This window comes from Trachurus japonicus, chromosome 18 (genome assembly GCF_045865225.1).
Source record: "Trachurus japonicus isolate A0001 chromosome 18, Traja_1.0".
Lineage (NCBI taxonomy): Eukaryota > Metazoa > Chordata > Actinopteri > Carangiformes > Carangidae > Trachurus > Trachurus japonicus.
In genome coordinates, this window is record NC_140924.1 from 5,916,789 (window position 1) to 5,936,095 (window position 19,307).

The window sequence follows — 19,307 nt, forward strand, 5'->3', positions numbered from 1 at the left end:
AAACACAGGAATATCAACTCTTGACTTGCTTCAAGTAAAAAAAACTTCTCGGCGCATGTTTGAGTAGCCACCAAGGGGGCAGTTGTCGGTCTGAGAAGTGAAGCTCACTTCCGCGTTCAAAAAACTGTAATCCCCTCGGATTCCTCTGGGGGCTGGTGTCAGAAGGGAGCATTCCCCATAGACCCCCATGTTAAAATCGCCGACTTTACATCCTCAGTAAACATGTTAAAAGCCTGGTGTCAGAACGTTTTTTCGTCTCAATCGATAGTTTCTACCCCCGCACACACTCTGAGGGGGGTGAATTTTTTTTTAACTCTATAGTTTTACTGTTATTAGGTTAAAATTCTGGCCAATCAGGGCGCGGAAACGTTGAGTGACAGGTCCGAGCAGCTCCGTGGACAGCTGCCTCGAGGCCAGTGGGCGGGTTCTCGGCCGGCCAATCCAACATGGCGCTGTTCAGGCCGCCATATTTGAGTCACAAAAACGACTCCCCAAAACCAATGGGTGCCGTCACGGATGCTACGTCCATTCTTTTTACAGTCTATGGTAGCCACCTGACGCTGTCTGTGGAAAAAAATGTACACTTCAAGCAAGTCAAGAGTTGATATTCCTGTGTTTATGACACAAACGGTAGCTCCCACTGCACCTGAACAAACCAGCACGGCAACTTGGGTCTCGCGCGAGACTCTGGGAGACTTTGAATAAAATTGCGGCTTTGAGGGATGTAAACAGCCTAAGCAGCGGAACTTGCATCCGCTCCCAATCATTGCTGCTGTGGCGACGCAGGGACAGACACAACTACCGCAAAACAGGAGCAATCAAACTGAAAATCTTCAGATTCCTTCTTTTAGACCTAAAATGATAGGAACATACACCCCCGAGTTGAATTCGCCTGGAATTGTCCTTTAAGTCAGACCTGTTCCCGATGCATGTTGGTCTCCAGCAGGGCTGCCCTTTGTCACCGGTTCTGTTCATTATTTTTATGGACAGAATTTCTAGGCGCAGCCAGGGGTAGGAGGGGGTCCAGTTTGGGAGCCACTGGATCTCACCGGTCAATCACGTTCCTGCCCTCACCTATGGTCAAGAACAAGATCCCAGATTCAAGCGGCTGAAATAAGTTTCCGCCGCAGGGTGGCGGGGTGCTCCCTTAGAGATAAGGTGGGGAGCTCTGTCACCCGGGAGGAGCAGTGGCTCTACTACGAACTCTTCTCGGGGTGACAGAGCTCGAGAGGAGCCAGCTGAGGTGGCTTGGGCATCTGCATCGGATGCCTTCTGGACGCCTCCAGGCAGGGCCATATGCAGCTCATAACATGTGATCATAAATAACAACTTGGTAGAGGCTCGCCATATCATTCATGAAGTACTGCACAGGGAATTATTTATTGTGCTTACCTTTCTTGTTTATTTGTCCTAAACAGCCAACAGCACGTATCACTAGTAAATTATAATTTTAAGGGTCTCAGACATATAATATCGGCTCACGTTCTTATCTCTCGCCTCCCTCCAACCCTCCCAGATCCCCAGTTCTTCTTCTCATCTCCCTTTTCTCCCAGTGTATGGAACTTTATGCATGATTAATATAGGTGAAAATCAAAATATGAAGCCTTAAGATTGAGGGGGTCGTTTTTTTTAAAGCCTGCTGATGTCATCAGCGTCTGAGTAAGAAACTACCCATTCATTTGCATCGTAGTGGAGGAGACTAGAGGTGGAATGTGGAGTTAGAAATATAATTTGTCAAACATTATGTTCCACCATTTCAATCATTTCTTTTTAGATGTGAATCTAAAATGTGAAGAATGTGAAGTCTGAAAATACATTTGTTAAATTTTGAATAATTTGGGGTATTTTTTATTGGGGGGGACAATTCATGTTTTTCAGAAATTGGGGGGGACATGTCCCCCCAGGATCTGCACCCATGCCTCCAGGGATGTCCCACCAGGAGGAGACCCCGAGGAAGACTCGCTGGAGTGATTATGTCACTCAGCTGGCCTGGGAACGCCTTGGGATCCTCCCGGAAGAGCTGGAGAAAGTGTCTGGGGAGAGGGAAGTCTGGGTGTCCCTGCTCAGACTGCTGTCAAGTGAGTCGTCTTTCGTCTTTGCGTAGTCAAGCCAGCCGCACCAACATTTCAAATGCGCCCGTATTATGAGACTTTATGACAAATGCTCAGAGTCCACTGAGAAAGTCAGCGCTCCTTCAATACAGAGCAGCAAGCTAACATCAAAGGCAATCAATCAAGCTGATTTTAAGCCATTGAGTCACACTGTCTTGAAACTATTGAACTAAATATTTTCCCCAATTTATTTTAATTAAGCAAATACTTGTTTTTGGTGTGTCTTTTTGTTACAAAGAAGTTGGTATCCATTTACAACCGTTATATGGACATGCACTCAATTGACCCTTCGCGTAAGCCCCGCCCCCTTGGTTACTGTTGCTACGCCGGGCAAACTTTCACTCCCAGCCATGCTCCTGGCAATATTTGGTATCGATTTCAAAGGCAATATCAGCAAATTTCTGGATTTAAACTGTTCTGAGATAAGAAGTCACAAAGATCATTCAGAGTTTTCAGTGACGTGACTCGCGCAGGAGGATAAAACATCTGTTCAACGACACGACTGGACAATGTACAGAGCAGCAGTAAGGGCCGGTCATTTTACCGTCTATCAACCCACGAAGACTTAGGTCATCTCATTGGTTGTCAAACTGCAAGTTTTTTGGGCGATTGTGAACCACATATAGCTTTCGCTGCTGTTTTTTTCTCCCACCACTGTATCAGTCAGTGAAAGCAGTCCCTGCCTGGAGGATCCCTCGCCTAAAAGCCCAGGTAAAAGCCGTAAAAGTACAGCTGTCATTTCGGAGGTCAACATATGGTTATCCCCATATTTACACTTGCTCAAGTCGAAAAAAAAGTCAGCTCGTATCTGAACATCTCTATATTGCTGCTGCCGCCGCCGCCGTAGCAGCAGCAGCAACAACAACATCCTTCTCTACAAACAAATGTTTTTCGTCCTATTCTCAAAATGTGTCCACAAAAGCAAATGTAATGACTCAACTGCCGAAAGCTTGCCAGGCCTATAGTTACGGTTGCTAACGTAGGATTGGACAATAGCCTTTGTCGGAGGAGTTGGCGAAGGGTCAATTCAATTTCAATTTTGAGTGAACTATTCCTTTCAGTGTTGTTACTGTACAGTAACAATTAAAATCAATTGGGGAAAATATTTATTTCAATAGTTTCTAGACAATATTGACCCATTGGGTTAAAATCAGCCTAATTGATTGCCTTTGAATTACCGACATCTTATTTTGAAAACCGGAAGTCAGATCGCTCGGTATTAGTAGCGCTAACTTTCTCAATGGCCTCCGAGCATTTGCTGTCAGTTTCATAATACGGGCGCATTTAAAATGTTGGTGCGGCAGTGGCCTGCGCTACGCGAAGACGAAAGACGACTCACTTGACCGAAGTCATTACCAAACCGCACTGTGAACATCATTAATTAGGCTAAAGGATACATTATTAACTCGCTAGTCAATTTAACATAAGCCAAGTCGCCCTGATAAAAAAAAAAGAAAAGAAAAAAAGACTGTCTTTGTTTTGTAAATCCTGGTAGGCCTTTATGTTCATTTGTTTACAGACACATAGCCAATTAAGTCACATTAAAAATATCTGTAGGCCTAATTGTAACCCAAGCTAGGTTAGCGTAGGCCTACAACATGTCCTCTTTCTTTACAAACCGGGCCTTTAAGGTTAAAAAAGGATTTAAAACTGAATCACTAACCGGTTTTGTTGCGAGCGGACAGAGGCTGCAGCCGGAGAACATCCAGCAGATTCCTCTGATCCATCTCCCGGCTGAAGCCCGAAGCCTCCGCCGACATTTTACTCCCAACTCTCGGCTGCTCAGACAGACTGCCGCTGCCGAATGACTCTATTGTTTCCTTGTTTCCCCAACCGCGACTCTCTTCCGGGTTGGTATGTGGATTTTTTTTTTTTTTTTTTTTTTACAAAACTTTATTAAGAATTGTGCAAAACAATACAATTCAACACAGCAACAAAGACTACCGCCCCCCTATGCTACCGCCAGGGGGGGTAGAGAATTGTCACATATCTAGGCTAATATTGAAACTACAGAGCATTTATTTTATGGGTGTGGAACAGTTCAAAATATATGGAAAAATCTTCACAATCTGCTTTCCTCCAAATCTTTAGAAATAGACATAGACCGAGTACGTTTGAGACACTTTTTGATTTTCCATTTTTGAATAGATATTGCAAAAAAAAACTATACATTGAAAATAAGTGATTTTTCATATGCTGTTTAATTTGTTTGTATACTAAGTTATTATTGAAGAATATAATTTATTAATTGTTTATTTTTTCCACAATCAGGTCATAAACATGAGGTGCATTTTTACCATGGTCCCATACCCCATGCGTGTACAGTTGAGACAGTACCACAGTTGAGACACCATTGAAAACCATTGATGATGACTGAACATCAATTGTAAATGCAATAAACTTTTAAAAAAATGACAATTTGACAAGATATTTCAAAATAAATGTATTCCCAAAAAACAATGGAATATTATTGTATTATTAATATAAATAGTATTATATCACATAAAATTATAATATTAATAGTATATATTAATATAACACTGTTCAGGTATCACAAATATTAGTTTTTTTTCCCCATTTTCTTTGTGTTTTTGGTCTTATTATGACTTATAACATGTTATCGTAGCCTACACTGCACAACTTAACAGTGATGTGATGTAATAGAACTCTATCAGGGTACAGTTGAGACATTGTGTCTCAGCTGTACCTCGCTGACCACTTTGTGTATTTCTCTAGATTGTGCAGTGACCTAACATGCTACGATAGCATGAAATATGTGAGTTTTTAGGGCACAAAATAACGTTTGCAATGATGTAAGTTATGTTTGATGGTCACAAAAGGATAATAAGCTATTCGTTGTGGAAGGGACATGGTAAAGTGAAATTCTTACCCTAGTAAATAGACCTTTGCTGATATCTTTGGACTGGAGATGCTAAAACTCTTCAAATTTCCCACAACCAAAGAGGATGCTAATGCATTTGCTGAGTAAAAATGGTGGCTCAGCTTTGCAGCGCTGGCAAGATATTAAAGGTGTTTCAACTGTACACATGTCTCAACTATACTCGCTCCACCCTACCGGTAAGATATGTTTAGACAAGGATCTTAGTTAGTCATAGCCTATATACGGAGAGGGGGTGGGAGTTTATACGTTTTACTTCTTCTCACTCCTTTTCAAATATTTATTCTATATCTCATGTTTAAATGTTTTGTCTTATTCTCCTTTTTTTTATTTTTTTATTTTCATATTCGAAATAAACACTTCAATCAATCAGATTTCTTCTCTTATCAAGATATTCAAATGGGTGTAATCCTCAAAAATAAAAAAACATATTTTTTGGTGAATAATTTATTTATAGCAACAAAATACTATAAATGTCGGTTTGCTAAGTCCTCCCCCTCATGGTCGGCTCTTAAAAATGAGCTCTCTCTGTTTCAAAGATGTCTGAAAAAAAAAATAGAAACTGTATACACTTATGGAAATGCTTTAATTGTGCTGAACCCCTTGTATCTTTTATTTGTATTTTTTATTGATTGATTGATTGATTTTTTGCTTTTTATTATTTCATTTCATGTATTTATTTCATTAATTAATCTTAAACTCTCTATAGGCTCTGGTACTCAACCTTTATAGAAGTTGTTTTTGATTTCCTATATAATGCAGGAGGTATGATTTTTCTTTCACTGTGATTTGATTTGCACATACAGTATGGATAGAAATGAGTATGTCGTTGTATCTGTTCTTCTTGTTTACATGTTTAATAAAGAAAGTTTAAAAAAAAAAAAACTACCGCCAGGGGGTCACATAGCCTACACAAAGGCATTTTTACAGATTGCATTATAAAAAGACATTGTAGAGAGCACAAGGTCTTGATAGCTTTTATATTATTAGATTTTTCAATAGTTTTTGACTTTGTTCTTAAATGTAAGTAAAAAGATTTGTGTATTGACATTTATGAATGTGCCATGTGGCTAAAAGGATGATAAGATTAATGATGTAATATTGTCTAACTCTGGTAAATGGAAAAACAGTGAAGCCAAACAGTACATTTTCAAAACAAAGGGGAAAATCTGGCTCACAAGAAAAGGAAATCAAATTACAGACATCTACCCAGAAACTGGTGGAAAAAGGGCAAGACCAAATCAAATGAAAGACATCTTCAGGGCATCCCATACAAAAATAGCAACTTGTATCAGTGACATTTCTAAAACGTTGTGAAAAAAAAAAAAAGACTTCTACGGTAGTTGGCCAACTACAAATCCCACAATGCACCAGCTGGGGAAGTGGTTTTTTTTTTCAAAACTTTATTAAGAATTACAACATCAGTATAGTGCAATGTAATTCAATACAACAACAACAACCACCACCAGGGGGCTACAAACATACAGAGGCAATCTTTCAGGATATTATGTTATACAAAAATGTTATAAAGAATACATAAATTCAAAGTCTTGATAGCTTTCATATTGATGGATTTTTTTAAATAGTTTTAATATATTGTTTGACTTCATTTTCAAAGATGAAAAAGGAGTGTAACAACATTTCTCGATATGCCATTTGGCCAGAATTGCCACAGGTCCCTGTTTTTGTGAATGGAATAGCTCAGGGTGGGTCGGTAAAATAACACTGAGTGGCTACTGGTATGAGAGGAGGAAATTATAATTTGTCCAATTACCTTATACCTGACAGTCATGATGAGTGAGTTCTAGTTAGTTTCAGTCCAGGCTGTTAGATTTAGTGTTGGTATGGAGCTTCGGCCGCTGTCCGTGGTGCTTAAACGCTGGTTTGCAGGGTTAGTGTGTGGCCAGTCAACTGTAACTGAGGTTGCCACGAGAACTGACACCTCGGCACCAAGTCGATGCCGACATGCAAAAAAAATACTAGGTAGACTACATGCATTTTTTCAGTAGTACCAAAAAATACAACTTAATGACTACATGAGGCTACTTTCTGTTTGTGTTGAGCCATATTTACCATTTTAACTCTATTCTTAACTTTAGGCTATGTGTCTGTCTGAGAAGTTGTTGAAGCTCAGTGGAGCTTAAATAAAAGAAAATTTGATGTGAAACAGTTTTTTAAAATAATAAAGTAGGCTATATAAATTTAGAAGCACATGGTTTCTATTTTTTTCCGAATAAGTATCGAGAATCATGGAAATTTACTGGTATTGTTAGTCTATATGGTGACAATAGCAGTTCTGTAATTATTTAATGTAAAAGCTATTTTTAATTATCAACAGGTATACAGCACATATTCATATTATAGACAAGGGTTCTTGTTAGGAATTGTAGGAGTTATTGCCTGGAATTCAAATGGGGTTGCCTGAAAAGTCTAGTAATTGATAAAAACAACACTAATAAAAATATTTTTAAACTAATTATTATTCTTTTTAAAGTTATGATTAAAAAACCACACACAAGCCTAAACAAATGTATTCTATACTTTGACTTTCCCGATCAAATAAAATGTATATAAATCTATCTGAGCTGGCACATCTTGAGTGACGGCCACAATCACATGACTGCAATTTGTGATGGTAAAATGGGGTCACGAACCAAAAAAGGTTGGGAACCACTGAGGTAGAGTAATATCCTAGAAGAAAGAAAGAAAGAAAGAAAGAAAGAAAGAAAGAAAGAAAGAAAGAAAGAAAGAAAGAAAGAAAGAAAGAAAGAAAGAAAGAAAGAGGAAGGCAATGCTTCTTTTGTAGATTTGCAGCTTTTATTTAGTAAACAAGCAACAAACACATTTCATAAAGGAATATTTTGTCCACTACCAATTATAAACATACAAGAAACTTCAGAGAAACATGTATTCAAACTTAAAAATGAATGAACACTGAATTTATTTAGTAACAAAACATTTTTCCATCAAGTACAATTGTACCAGAAAGACACTTTTCTGAATGAATATCCTTTATACAACCTACAACAATAAAAATGTAACACATGCAAATCATTCTAATTGTATTGTAATAACCTGTTACAGTTCAGCTCAACCAACAACTCTGCAGCCACAGGTAGCCTCATGCTGCCTCAATAACATACATGTGTTTCCATGTACAACAGATTTGTAACATGTATTTGTGGCGTCATACAATTTTAAATTCATACAAACCTGAACAAAATATTTTACAAGTGAAACTCATTTTCACTGTGTAGTGAAGAGCTGTTACAGTGCTGCTGCCTTCAATAACATTCCTGAGTTTACATACACTCATATGTTTCCTCTTGACAGTAATATCTCAGAATGTATGGCTACAAAAACCAGTGTGTCCAGTGTGTAACAATTGTCAAGGTTTACTGGCAAAATGTGAATAAACTACCCATGAATATATTTGTGTAAGTGTATTATCGCTATAAAACAAAATATGTTTGGCTTTCGTGGCCTTATAATTATTCTTTTATATATACATATAGCAAGGGTCTTGCTTCAGAGAGTGTCGCCATCTTGCACCGCCATGTTTGTATGGCAGCCCAAAGGGAAAATCCAGCCAGCCATAGAGCACGTTTCGTGAGTTTCACGTTCATAAATAAACCAGCGAAGAATAAGGCGGAAGGAAAGAAGAAGGCGGAAGGAAACAGCAGACATATGGTAAAATGGTTTAGATCTTCACCTCATCGCTCCATGCTCCTGAAATACTCACAGTCGTGGTAAACAAGTTTTTTGTCCTCAGGGGCCACCGTCACTTTGCAGACGGGAGGGGTGAGGAAGAGAGTGTTGCAAACTAGAATCAAAATGCTGGATGTGCTATTGAACAAATCTTTTCCTACATAGACTACATATACAAATGATTTCTCTCCTTAATGGGATTTCATGTGTCTTCTGAGATTCACTTCTGTGTGGACTTTCTTGTGCTTCACAAGATCATGACGTTTATGGGATCTCATGTGCAACACTAAATTCCTTCGTGCCTTACACTTTTCCCCACAAGTAGCACATCAAATGCTTTCTCCTGTGTGGACTTTCATGTGGTTCTGAAGAGCTTCATTTCGGAAAAATATTTTCCCACAATCATCACAACTCAACACTTTCCCTCTTTTATGGGATTGCATGTGCAACCGAAAATTCTCCAGCTCCATGAACGTTTCCCCACAAAGACTGCAACCAAATGGTTCAATTTTTGAATGGACTCTTGTGTGGATCAAAAGATGTGTCTGCTGGGTTAATCCTTGACCACAAATAGCACAACTAAATGGTTTCTCTTGTGTGTGGACTCTCAAGTGTACATTAAAAGTCCCTTGATGTCTAAATTTTTCACCACAGGTAGGACAGCTAAATGGCTCCTCTCTTGTATGGATTTCCATGTGTCTAATAAGGTTCATTTTAACAGTAAATTGTTTACCACAGGTATCACAGTCAAATGGTTTGTCTCCTGTATGGAGTTTCATATGGTCTTTAAGATGACCATTACGTTTAAATTTCTTACCACAGGTAGCACAGTCAAATGGTTTCTCTCCTGTATGGAGTCTCATGTGGTCACTAAGACGACCTTTACTTAGAAATTTTTTACCACATGTATCACAGTCAAATGGTTTCTCCCCTGTATGGATTCTCATGTGGACTTCTAGTTTCCCTTTGTATGTAAATGATTTCCCACAGAAAGTGCAGTCAAATGGTCGCTCTCCTGTGTGGAGTCTCATATGTTCTTTAAGATTCCCTTTACGCATAAATGTTTTCCCACAGAAAGCACATTCAAATGGTTTCTCTCCTGTATGGAGTTTCATATGGTTTTTAAGATGACCCTTATGTTTAAATTTGTTACCACAGGTAGCACAGTCAAATGGTTTCTCTCCTGTATGGGTTCTCATGTGGTCTCTAAGATGACTTTTATGTCTAAATTTTTTACCACAGGTAGTACAGTCAAATGGTTTCTCTCCTGTATGGGTTCTCATGTGGACTTCAAGATTGCTTTTACGTACAAATGTTTTACCACATGTAACACAGTCAAATGGTTTCTCTCCTGTATGGGTTCTCATGTGTATCTTCAAAACCCAGTTTGTGCTAAATGTTTTCCCACACTCTGAGCAGCGTGGAGACTTCTTACCAATGTCACATTCTTCATCACTCACATGAACAGCTTCACTGTTCAAACCTGACTCAGGTGCTCTGGTTTCTCTCCCGTCATCATCACTGTCTTCAGTCTCAGAGGACGACTCTGAGGCCTCATCATCTGTATCTTCAAGTTGATCTGAGTTCCTGGCTGGTTCAGATCCTCCACAGTCGTCTCCATCAGCCTCTATCTGTTCAGCTGAGCTGCTGGATGGAGGCTCTGCCTCAGTTTGTCTTTGATGAGGTTGTAGGGACTGAGGTTTCTCCTCCTCATCCTCATCCTCACTCTTCACAAGAACACATGTGATGGGGAACTCTGGAGTGGTCAATAGTTCTTCCTCTTCTTCTTTAATATGTAGACTCACTGGGTTCTCCTGATCCAGACTAGTGGTCAACTCAGGAGGATCCTCTACTTTAATAATCAAAAGGTGCTGATCACCTGCAGAAACAATGAAATACACATTATGAACAACAGTGTCTTCATACTGTCACTCATATAACTTGTGTCTGTATCAATCCCAATTATCTTCTCAGTGGACACCAACAGCATCTCCTGCAGCCATGTGCACCCATTCATCAATCAGTAATCCATAAAGTCACCCTGATCAAACAGAACCCTGCAGTTACACCTCCATAGAAAATGACTAGTAGTAATAAAGTATTGTAGACTTTTAAGCCGCTTTCCCACTAAAATTAGCTAACAATCAGCTAACAATCAGCATTTGGCTCCTTTCACATTGACCAAAACGAGCCGGGTCTGACCCCCTGCTGGCAAGCTGCGTGGCCTCCGCTTCCACTGCTGGGATCGCGTTGATGATATCAGAAGTGCGACAGAATTCAGGGAAGTAAACAATGGAGAGCAACATGGAGGCAAAAAGCGAAATCCCAGTCTCGTAACGCTCAACGTCATCACGTAAATTAGCGGGCTGATCCGGGTCTGGCGTTCCCACTGCAAGCCGATTGAAGGCGATTTTAACCCGCGTCGCTTGCCAAGTCGTTTGACGCGGGTCGGTGCGCCTTTCCCACTGCCACCAAAAGCCGATTGTTAGCGGGTTTAAACAGGTTTTTGGGCCAGTGGGAAAGGGGTAAGATACTAACCAATGTTCTGAGAACCCTGCATCAAAGCTTTCAGACTAAAATATAAAACATACAGAATGTGGAAAAAAAAAATTGAAGTACTATCAATATTATTGTTACTCTATGTAGAACTTGTTGAGTGTATCAAACGTGTCCTGTTATAACCAGGGATGGGTACTGATACTCTGTACCATAATGGACGTAAACGGTAGTAACCAGACCGAAAAGCAACACAGATTTTGGTGCTTCATTTCGGCGCCCCTTAAGCTCTGTGCCGATCCTTGGAGAGCCTTAAAAATGAAAAGGCACCATTTTTGGACAAAGTTTGTATGTTTTCCATACTTCAAGCACCGGTTCAGGCACCGTTTAAGCAGCGACAACGTTTCAAAAGTAACGGTTTGGCACCAGTATGGGATAAAACCTTAACGAGTGCATCAGAATATTTTCTCACAATCTGGTCAATGATTTCAATTTACGTACTATCCTGTGGTAGAACTTCAGACTTTGGTTCCTCTTCCTCTTCCTCAGCATGGTGGAGGCTCCTGCTGTGCTTCACATCTGCACATAGGACAGAGATAAAATAATTTCTGCTTCATGACATAAAAATTTACAATCTATGAGTGCAATCAATAGTATTGGTACTAACTTGTTGAGTGTGTCCAACATTTCCTGTTCATACATTAGAGGCGCCTAATCCTTTATTAGAAACATATCTGCAAAAATTTCAATCATAAAGTTTGCTACTCAAATGTCCCTTAAATTTAAGTCTTTCTGTGATGAAGACACGAGTCACCATCTGAACCTAAAACGCTGGGGTCCCACTGAAAGTTCAACTTGAAAATTCACGACAGAGCTGAAACAAATGTGGGGAAAATAACCACCAATTTGCACTGCGGTCAAGTGAGTCATCTTTAGTCTTTGCGTAGTCAAGGCAGCCGCACCAACATTTTAAATGCGCCCGTATTATGAGACTGACGACAAATGCTTGAGAGCAAGAGCAGAGCAAGCTAACTTCAAGGTAATCAATCAAGCTGAGTCACACATAGTGATTTCCATGAAGAATAGTAAAACTATGGCTAAGTCAACGTTGTGATTACATGTCATTCACATTTATAATGTATGTAAAATGCATTTCTACTCAGAGAAATGTAATATCTTGATTAGATCAACCTAAATACCCAACTGTTGAGCCATCACCACATTTAGAGAAAGATCTACAGATGTAACAAAGCATACATTTGTGTTAAGTCTTTGTAAGAAATAAATATTAACATGAAATTTTACTTTGGAGATCTTGGTTATTTTTTTGTACGTCATAGTAAAATATAAAAGGTTCCATGTGGAGTGCCTTAGCATTGGCATGGCAACGCTTCAGTAGGCAAATAGTGAGCGAGAAAATAAGGCCTTTTCCTAAGCAAAAGATGGACCTTTTTGTTGATGAAAATGAAAAAATGCTTGATACTGAGTCAATTAGTAGTCAGGGTAGTCCTGAGGACAGCTCAGTAAGTCATTGTCAGAAGATTATAAAGAAATTATAGATCAAAGTATCTTTACAGTCTTTTTCTAAACAAAAAAGTTAGTGAGCAGTCAGGGTGGTCCTGAGGTCAACCATATGAGCCATTGTTGGATATTATGGATCAAAGTGTGTTTACAGTAGCGTAAATGTTGAGCATACCCAGGCCCTTTCCTAACCAAAGGTCAACTGTATCAACCATTATACAGAAATTATGGACCAAAGTGTTGCTACTGTACAGTAAAAATTGAGTATTAGACCTTTTTCTGAGCAAAAAATGCAACTAAGAGGCTTAATTTCTCAAAAATTCTAAAGTAAAAATTAGGAGTGCACTGATCAATCGGCGCTGATTTTTATGTGAAACCGATCTTTTCTACCTCCGCAAGGGTGTGAAAGTTAGTCAGTAGGTGCGTTTCCATTACCCCTTGAAATGCGCAAAACCTAAATATCGAAATTAAAAACTACTGTCCCCTTCTGGGAGGCTGGGGAACTTCATGTCAGGCACAGTGGTGAGCAGTGTGGGAGTACCACAGGGTACACCTTACCTCTTCACACTGTTCACTGCGGATTTTACATCTAAATGTGAATCTTGGCATGTTCAGAAGTAGTCGAGGATATGGCCATCGAGGGGAGGAAGATGAATACAGGGACCTGGTGGGGGTGTTCATGGTGGGGGTGTTCCCGGACTGGTTCAACAAGAACTACTTGTTGCTTAATACATTAAAGACCAAAGAAATGATTATTGACTTGGCAAGTCCAAGAGATCCTTGCAGCCTGCGACTGTGGATGGGGTGGACATTGAGAGGGTTCAGTCATACAAGTACCTTGGAGTACACCTTGATGACAGGTTGGATTGCTCTGTCTGTACACACAAGTGCTGTGTACAAAAACACACAAAGCAGGCTCTTCTTTTTGAGAAGATTCAGATCCTTTAACATCTGTAATGTAATTCTGTGCATGTTCTGTCAGTCCATTTTTGCAGGTGTTACATTCTTTGCCATTGTCTGCTGGGGTAACAACATCAGGGTCAGGGACAGGAACAGACTAGACAAGCTCATCAAGAAATGTAGCTGTGTAATGGGGGAGGGAGCGGAGCTGGTGGAGGCTGTGGTCAAGTGGAGGATGGGAAGTAAGCTGAAGGCCATAATGGGTGACCCCCAACACGCTCTACGAGAGATGGGCATTTGGAGTTATTTTCCAACCTAGTAGCCTAACCTGCTCTTACTCGAGTAAACGATTACTTTGAGAATGTTTCAGAATGTTTGTAGGCTGAAAGCCCTTTTTCTAACAGACTTGATGATGCCTACTGTCTCCCTCCCTACTCCAAGGGAACCACCACAGATTCTTGTAAAAGGTTTGAAAGTTCGAGGCTATAGCAGCGCCTATCACAAGGTGAGCCACACAACCTCTATTGATAACCACTTTTAACATCATGGCTGTGTGAAGAATGACACTCTATTTATGAGGTTGTGATGATGACATTTTGTATTCACAGGTGAATTCCTGGGTGTATTGCTGGGTGACGGAGGGTATGCCTGCCAGCCTTTTCTCCTCACACTATTTACAGACCCACAAGAATTATTGTTTATCGTTTATTGTATATTGTTTATCGTTTATTGTTTGGACCCAAACGTTTGTGGCATCATTGTGGCCTGTGCTTCCCTACAATGTGGCCTGCCTGAGGAAGGAGAGGGCCCCTAGAGTGCCATCACTCATAGACTTGGGCAATGCTGCCATCTTCCCAGAAGGCTACAGTGGTCGGCTGGTCAGAGAACAATACGTCTTCGTTAAAGGGATAGTTCAACATTTCGGCAAATTGGCCCATTGCCATAATCCCTAGAGTCATAGCAGTAGGATCATTACCTTTAATTGCCGGTGCAAGCTATTTTTAGAACGACGGAGCCCAGGTGCAAGCTGCTCAGTGCTACGCTACGGATGCTCATGGGATTTCTTGGTTTCCCTCATCAAACTCATTAAAAGCCTTGGTATGAAATGCGCTATATAAAGATGCCATGCCTTGCCTTGCCTAAATACACAATCCAACGACTCCAAAACGCTCTGGTGGACAAGTTGTGACCTGCACATTCACCACGCTATGAGATAACAGAGCATTACCAGACAGAGTTGTTTTAGAAGTAAATACAGAGACTGCTTGATGAAAAACTGTCCCTGAAGGCAACGTGCATCAGCGGTTTTGCATGAATTTACCTCGAAAACAACACTGTCTTGTGTTATTTTAAATTGATTTGGCCTATTAAGTTGTTTGTGCTGTATACTGTGTGTATGCAGGCCTGCAGGGAGGCTACTGCATCCATTCATTTGTCTGTTCATTTGTATGGATTTGTCCTGCAATTATTTCAGTGTGCAGACATGCAGGGTGTATTATATACCTTTGTGAATGTGTTTTTATTTTTCTTGCATTGTATAATATGCTTTGATTCTGTGCTTTCTATCTTGTAGGGCACTGTGTAACTTCGGTTTTGAAAAGAGTGATGGTTTACTTGCTTTAATTTGTCCTTATTCAATAAAGGAACATCATGTTACTCTTTGATGTGTATTTTTACTAGGCCTATATGAGATGTGTATATTTATTTACTATATGAGATGTGTATATTTACTATATGAGATGTGTATATATATTTACTATATGAGATGTGTATATTTACTATATGAGATGTGTATTTTATAGTCTATGGCAGTGATTCTCACATTCTCAAAAATGCAGAGACTGCTTGCCGGAAAAACTGCCCCTGACAGGAATGTGCATCATCTGTTTTGCAAGAATTTGCCTCTAAAACAACTCTGTCTGGTAACGTCCTGTTATCATCTCATAGTGCAGGTCACAACTTGTCCACCACAGCGTTTTGGAGTTGTTGGATTGTGTATTTGATGAGGGAAACCAAGAAATCCCATGAGCCTCTGCAGTTTATAGCTCTGGGCAGCTTGCAGTTCAGCTCCGTCGTTCTAAAAATAGCTTGCACCGACAATTAGTGTAACGAACCTACTACTGCTATGCCTCTAGGGATTATGGCAATGGGCCAATTGCTGTTGAACTATCCTTTTAATGTAGGCTAAATGATCAATGAAAAAAAAAAAAGACCGTCCTTGTTTTGTAATTCCTGGTATGTTTAAATACCAAAAGTCACATTAAAAGATCTGTAATTGTAAAGCAGGGTTAGTGTAGGCCTACAGCTGTTTCTTTACAAACCGGGCCTATAAGGTTAAAAAATGATTTAAACTGAATCACTAACCGGTTTTGTTGCGAGCGGACAGAGGCTGCAGCCGGAGAACATCCAGCAGATTCCTCTGATCCATCTCCCGGCTGAAGCCCGAAGCCTCCGCCGACATTTTACTCCCAACTCTCGGCTGCTCAGACAGACTGCCGCTGCCGAATGACTCTATTGTTTCCTTGTTTCCCCAACCGCGACTCTCTCTTCCGGGTTGGGTACGGGGATAAATACCGTTCGAGTAGAAACTGCGACAAGCTTCAACCAACAAACAATTCGTCTACCACAGACTCTGGCATGTCCTGTCCCAATATGCACACACTCGATCACACTTACACACGCGTGGGTTTAGTGTAAGTGCGCAAGTGTGTCCATTTTTCTCCAACGACCAAAAGTGCAGCGCGCTTGATTTGCACTTTACCCATATTTACGGTAAGACCGCATCGGAGCAGTATTTGGCCAACTACAAATCCCACAATGCACCAGATGGTGAAGTTTTTTTTTTCAAAACTTTAATAAGAACTAGAAAAAGCATTTCCAAGAATGGAAATGGTGTGAATGTTGTTGATAGATGAAAGAAAGAAAGAAAGAAAGAAAGAAAGAAAGAAAGAAAGAAAGAAAGAAAGAAAGAAAGGGAAAGGGGGGTGATATATAGAAAGAGGTAGATGGATAGAGAGGGAAAGAAAGAAAGAAAGAAAGAAAGAAAGAAAGAGGGGGTGATATATAGAAAGAGGTAGATGGATAGAGATAGAGGGAAAGAAAGAAAGAAAGAAAGAAAGAAAGAAAGAAAGAAAGAAAGAAAGAGGGGGTGATATATAAAAAGAGGTAGATGGATAGAGATAGAGAGAGAAAGAAAGAAAGAAAGAAAGAAAGAAAGAAAGAAAGAAAGAAAGAAAGAAAGAAAGAAAGAGGGGGATGATATATAGAAAGAGATGGATGGATAGAGATGATAGAGGGACAGTGTAATTCAATACAACAACAACCGCCACCAGGGGGCTACAAACATATAGAGGCAATCTTTCATATTATGAAAGATTATGTTATACAAAAACGTTATAAAGAGTATATAAATTCAAAGTCTTGATAGCTTTCATCTTGATGGGGTTTTTTTTTTTTTTTTTAATAACTACTATTAATATATTGTTTGACTTCAATTTCAAAGATGAGAAAGAGTGTAACAACATTTATGGATACTGCCATTTGGCTAAATGTGGAATAAGATTGATTATATAAAGTTGTTTTTCTTCTGCAGATGGTTTGTTAGTGAAGCCAAACAATATTCAAAGCAGAGGGAATAATATGGCTCAATAGAAGAAAAAAATAATAATAAATCAGGGTGCAAATATCTTCCCATAATCTGGTGGAGATTGGGCAAGGCCAAATATAAATGAAAACCATCTTCAGGGTGTCCTACACAGAAAGAGCAATTTAAATCTATATCTTTTTTTAATTGTTGTTAAAGAAACAAACCTTTAGATGGGTAAATTCTGTGAATTATTTTCAAAGGATACTTTACTATACTATTGTGTGTTGGGGAGAAACACGTTTGAGAAATGCAATTGAATACATTTCAATGAAATGAACTTTGTATCTCATATTTTTCAATTTCAGTTTTGTTGTCTTTAGGTTTCGTTTACTTTTACATCTGATCATTTTTGACCTGTTATCACTTAAAGCAGAAGTAAGCGATATTTTTGTGTTAATATAAGTCTTAAATAGTTGTATCTTCCGACAGCAATCACTTACATAGAGTGTTTGGACCGAAACACGGGTCTGTCAGTCACTCTGCTCTGCTCTGAGCTGAGGAGAAAACTTTTCTTGTATCCTACAAGTTTTATCCAATGAGGAGAGAGAACGACATAAAGGGCTGTGTGTGCAGCCAAGGGATGCGCCTGAATGTGGTGACGTAGGGACGAGGGCGGTTATGGTGCGTTCAAGGCAACCCGTAACTCGTGTTTTTCCGACCTGTGAAGTCGTACCAGTTCGATCTGGTACGAGTTCACGGGTCAGAGTGGCCGTTATAGTGACTTTCACAGGTAAAACAGGTCGGAAAAACATGAGTGTGTTGCCTGGAACGCTACAAAGTCGTAAGTCGTGACTTGAAGCTGTAATTTACGGTTTCAAAAGCCTGCCTGGAACGCAGCATTAGCCAAAACGACCGGATCGCTTACTTCTGCTTTAATTAGGAATGCGTTTTTTTTTTTTCTTACGGAGTTGGGCTTACACATTTATGATTTGAATCTTGCGCATAGAGACACTTTTGGAGTGGATGAAACTGTGATCCAGCAGCACTGTTTATTAAAACTGTTGCTCTGTGTGTCGCAGTTGTGTGTCGTGCTGTGACGTTTTGCTGGTGGAAAACGTCAATATAATATAATATTTTGTCCACTACCAATTTTAAACATACAAGAAACTTCAGAGAAACATGTATTCAAACTTGAAAATGAATAAACACTGAATTTATTTAGTAACCAAACAACAAAACTTCTTTTTTTTCCTCCACTAAGTACAATTATACCAGAGGATTTAAAAGTAAAGAGATAAACACATTTCATAAAGGAATATTTTGTGCACTACCAATTTTAAACATACAAGAAACTTCAGAGAAACATGTATTCAAACTTAAAAATGAATGAACACTGAATTTATTTAGTAACCAAACAACAAAACTTCTTTTTTTCCCCCCATCAACTACAATTATACTAGAAAGAGAATTTTCTGAATGAATATTCTTTATACAACCTACAACAATAAAAAATGTAACACATGCAAATCATTGTAATTGTATTGTAATAAGCTGTTACAGTTCAGCTCAACCAACAACTCTGCAGCCACAGGTAGCCTCATGCTGCCTCAATAACATACACGTGTTTCCATGTACAACAGATCTGTAACATGTGTTTGTAGCATTAATTCCATGAACACGTTGTTTTATACAATTTTAAAATCATACAAACTTGAACAAAATATTTTACAAGTGAAACTCATTTTCACTGTGTAGTGAAGAGCTGTTACAGTGCTGCTGCCTTCAGTAACATCCCTGAGTTTACATACACTCATATGTTGTTTCCTCTTGACAGAAATATCTGAGAATTCATGGCTACAAAAACTGCAACTGTATGTTTTTTGTGTGTGTGTCCAGTGTGTGTAACAATTGTCAAGGTTTATTGGCAAAATCTGAACATACCACCCCTGAATATAGTTGTGTAAGTGTATTATCGCTATAAAATAAACCTTTTTTGGTTTTCGTAGCCTTATAATTATTCTTTTATAGAGCATGGGTCTTGCTTTAGAGAGTGTCGCCATCTTGTGCCGACATGTTTTGTATGGCA

At 39.4% G+C, this 19,307-nt stretch overlaps 2 protein-coding genes across 2 annotated transcripts in view; both read right to left on the bottom strand.

Annotated features, from left to right (window-relative positions):
- The window catches only part of LOC146968489 (uncharacterized), a 90,965-nt gene that overhangs the window by 53,354 nt on the left and 18,304 nt on the right, over positions 1-19,307 (bottom strand). The window lies entirely within an intron of this gene.
- Positions 7,836-10,152, bottom strand: LOC146968492 (uncharacterized). The gene has a single exon (XM_085806329.1). It carries the CDS (start codon positions 10,083-10,085, stop codon positions 9,048-9,050), a length of 1,038 nt encoding a protein of 345 aa, XP_085662455.1. The 5' UTR covers positions 10,086-10,152; the 3' UTR covers positions 7,836-9,047.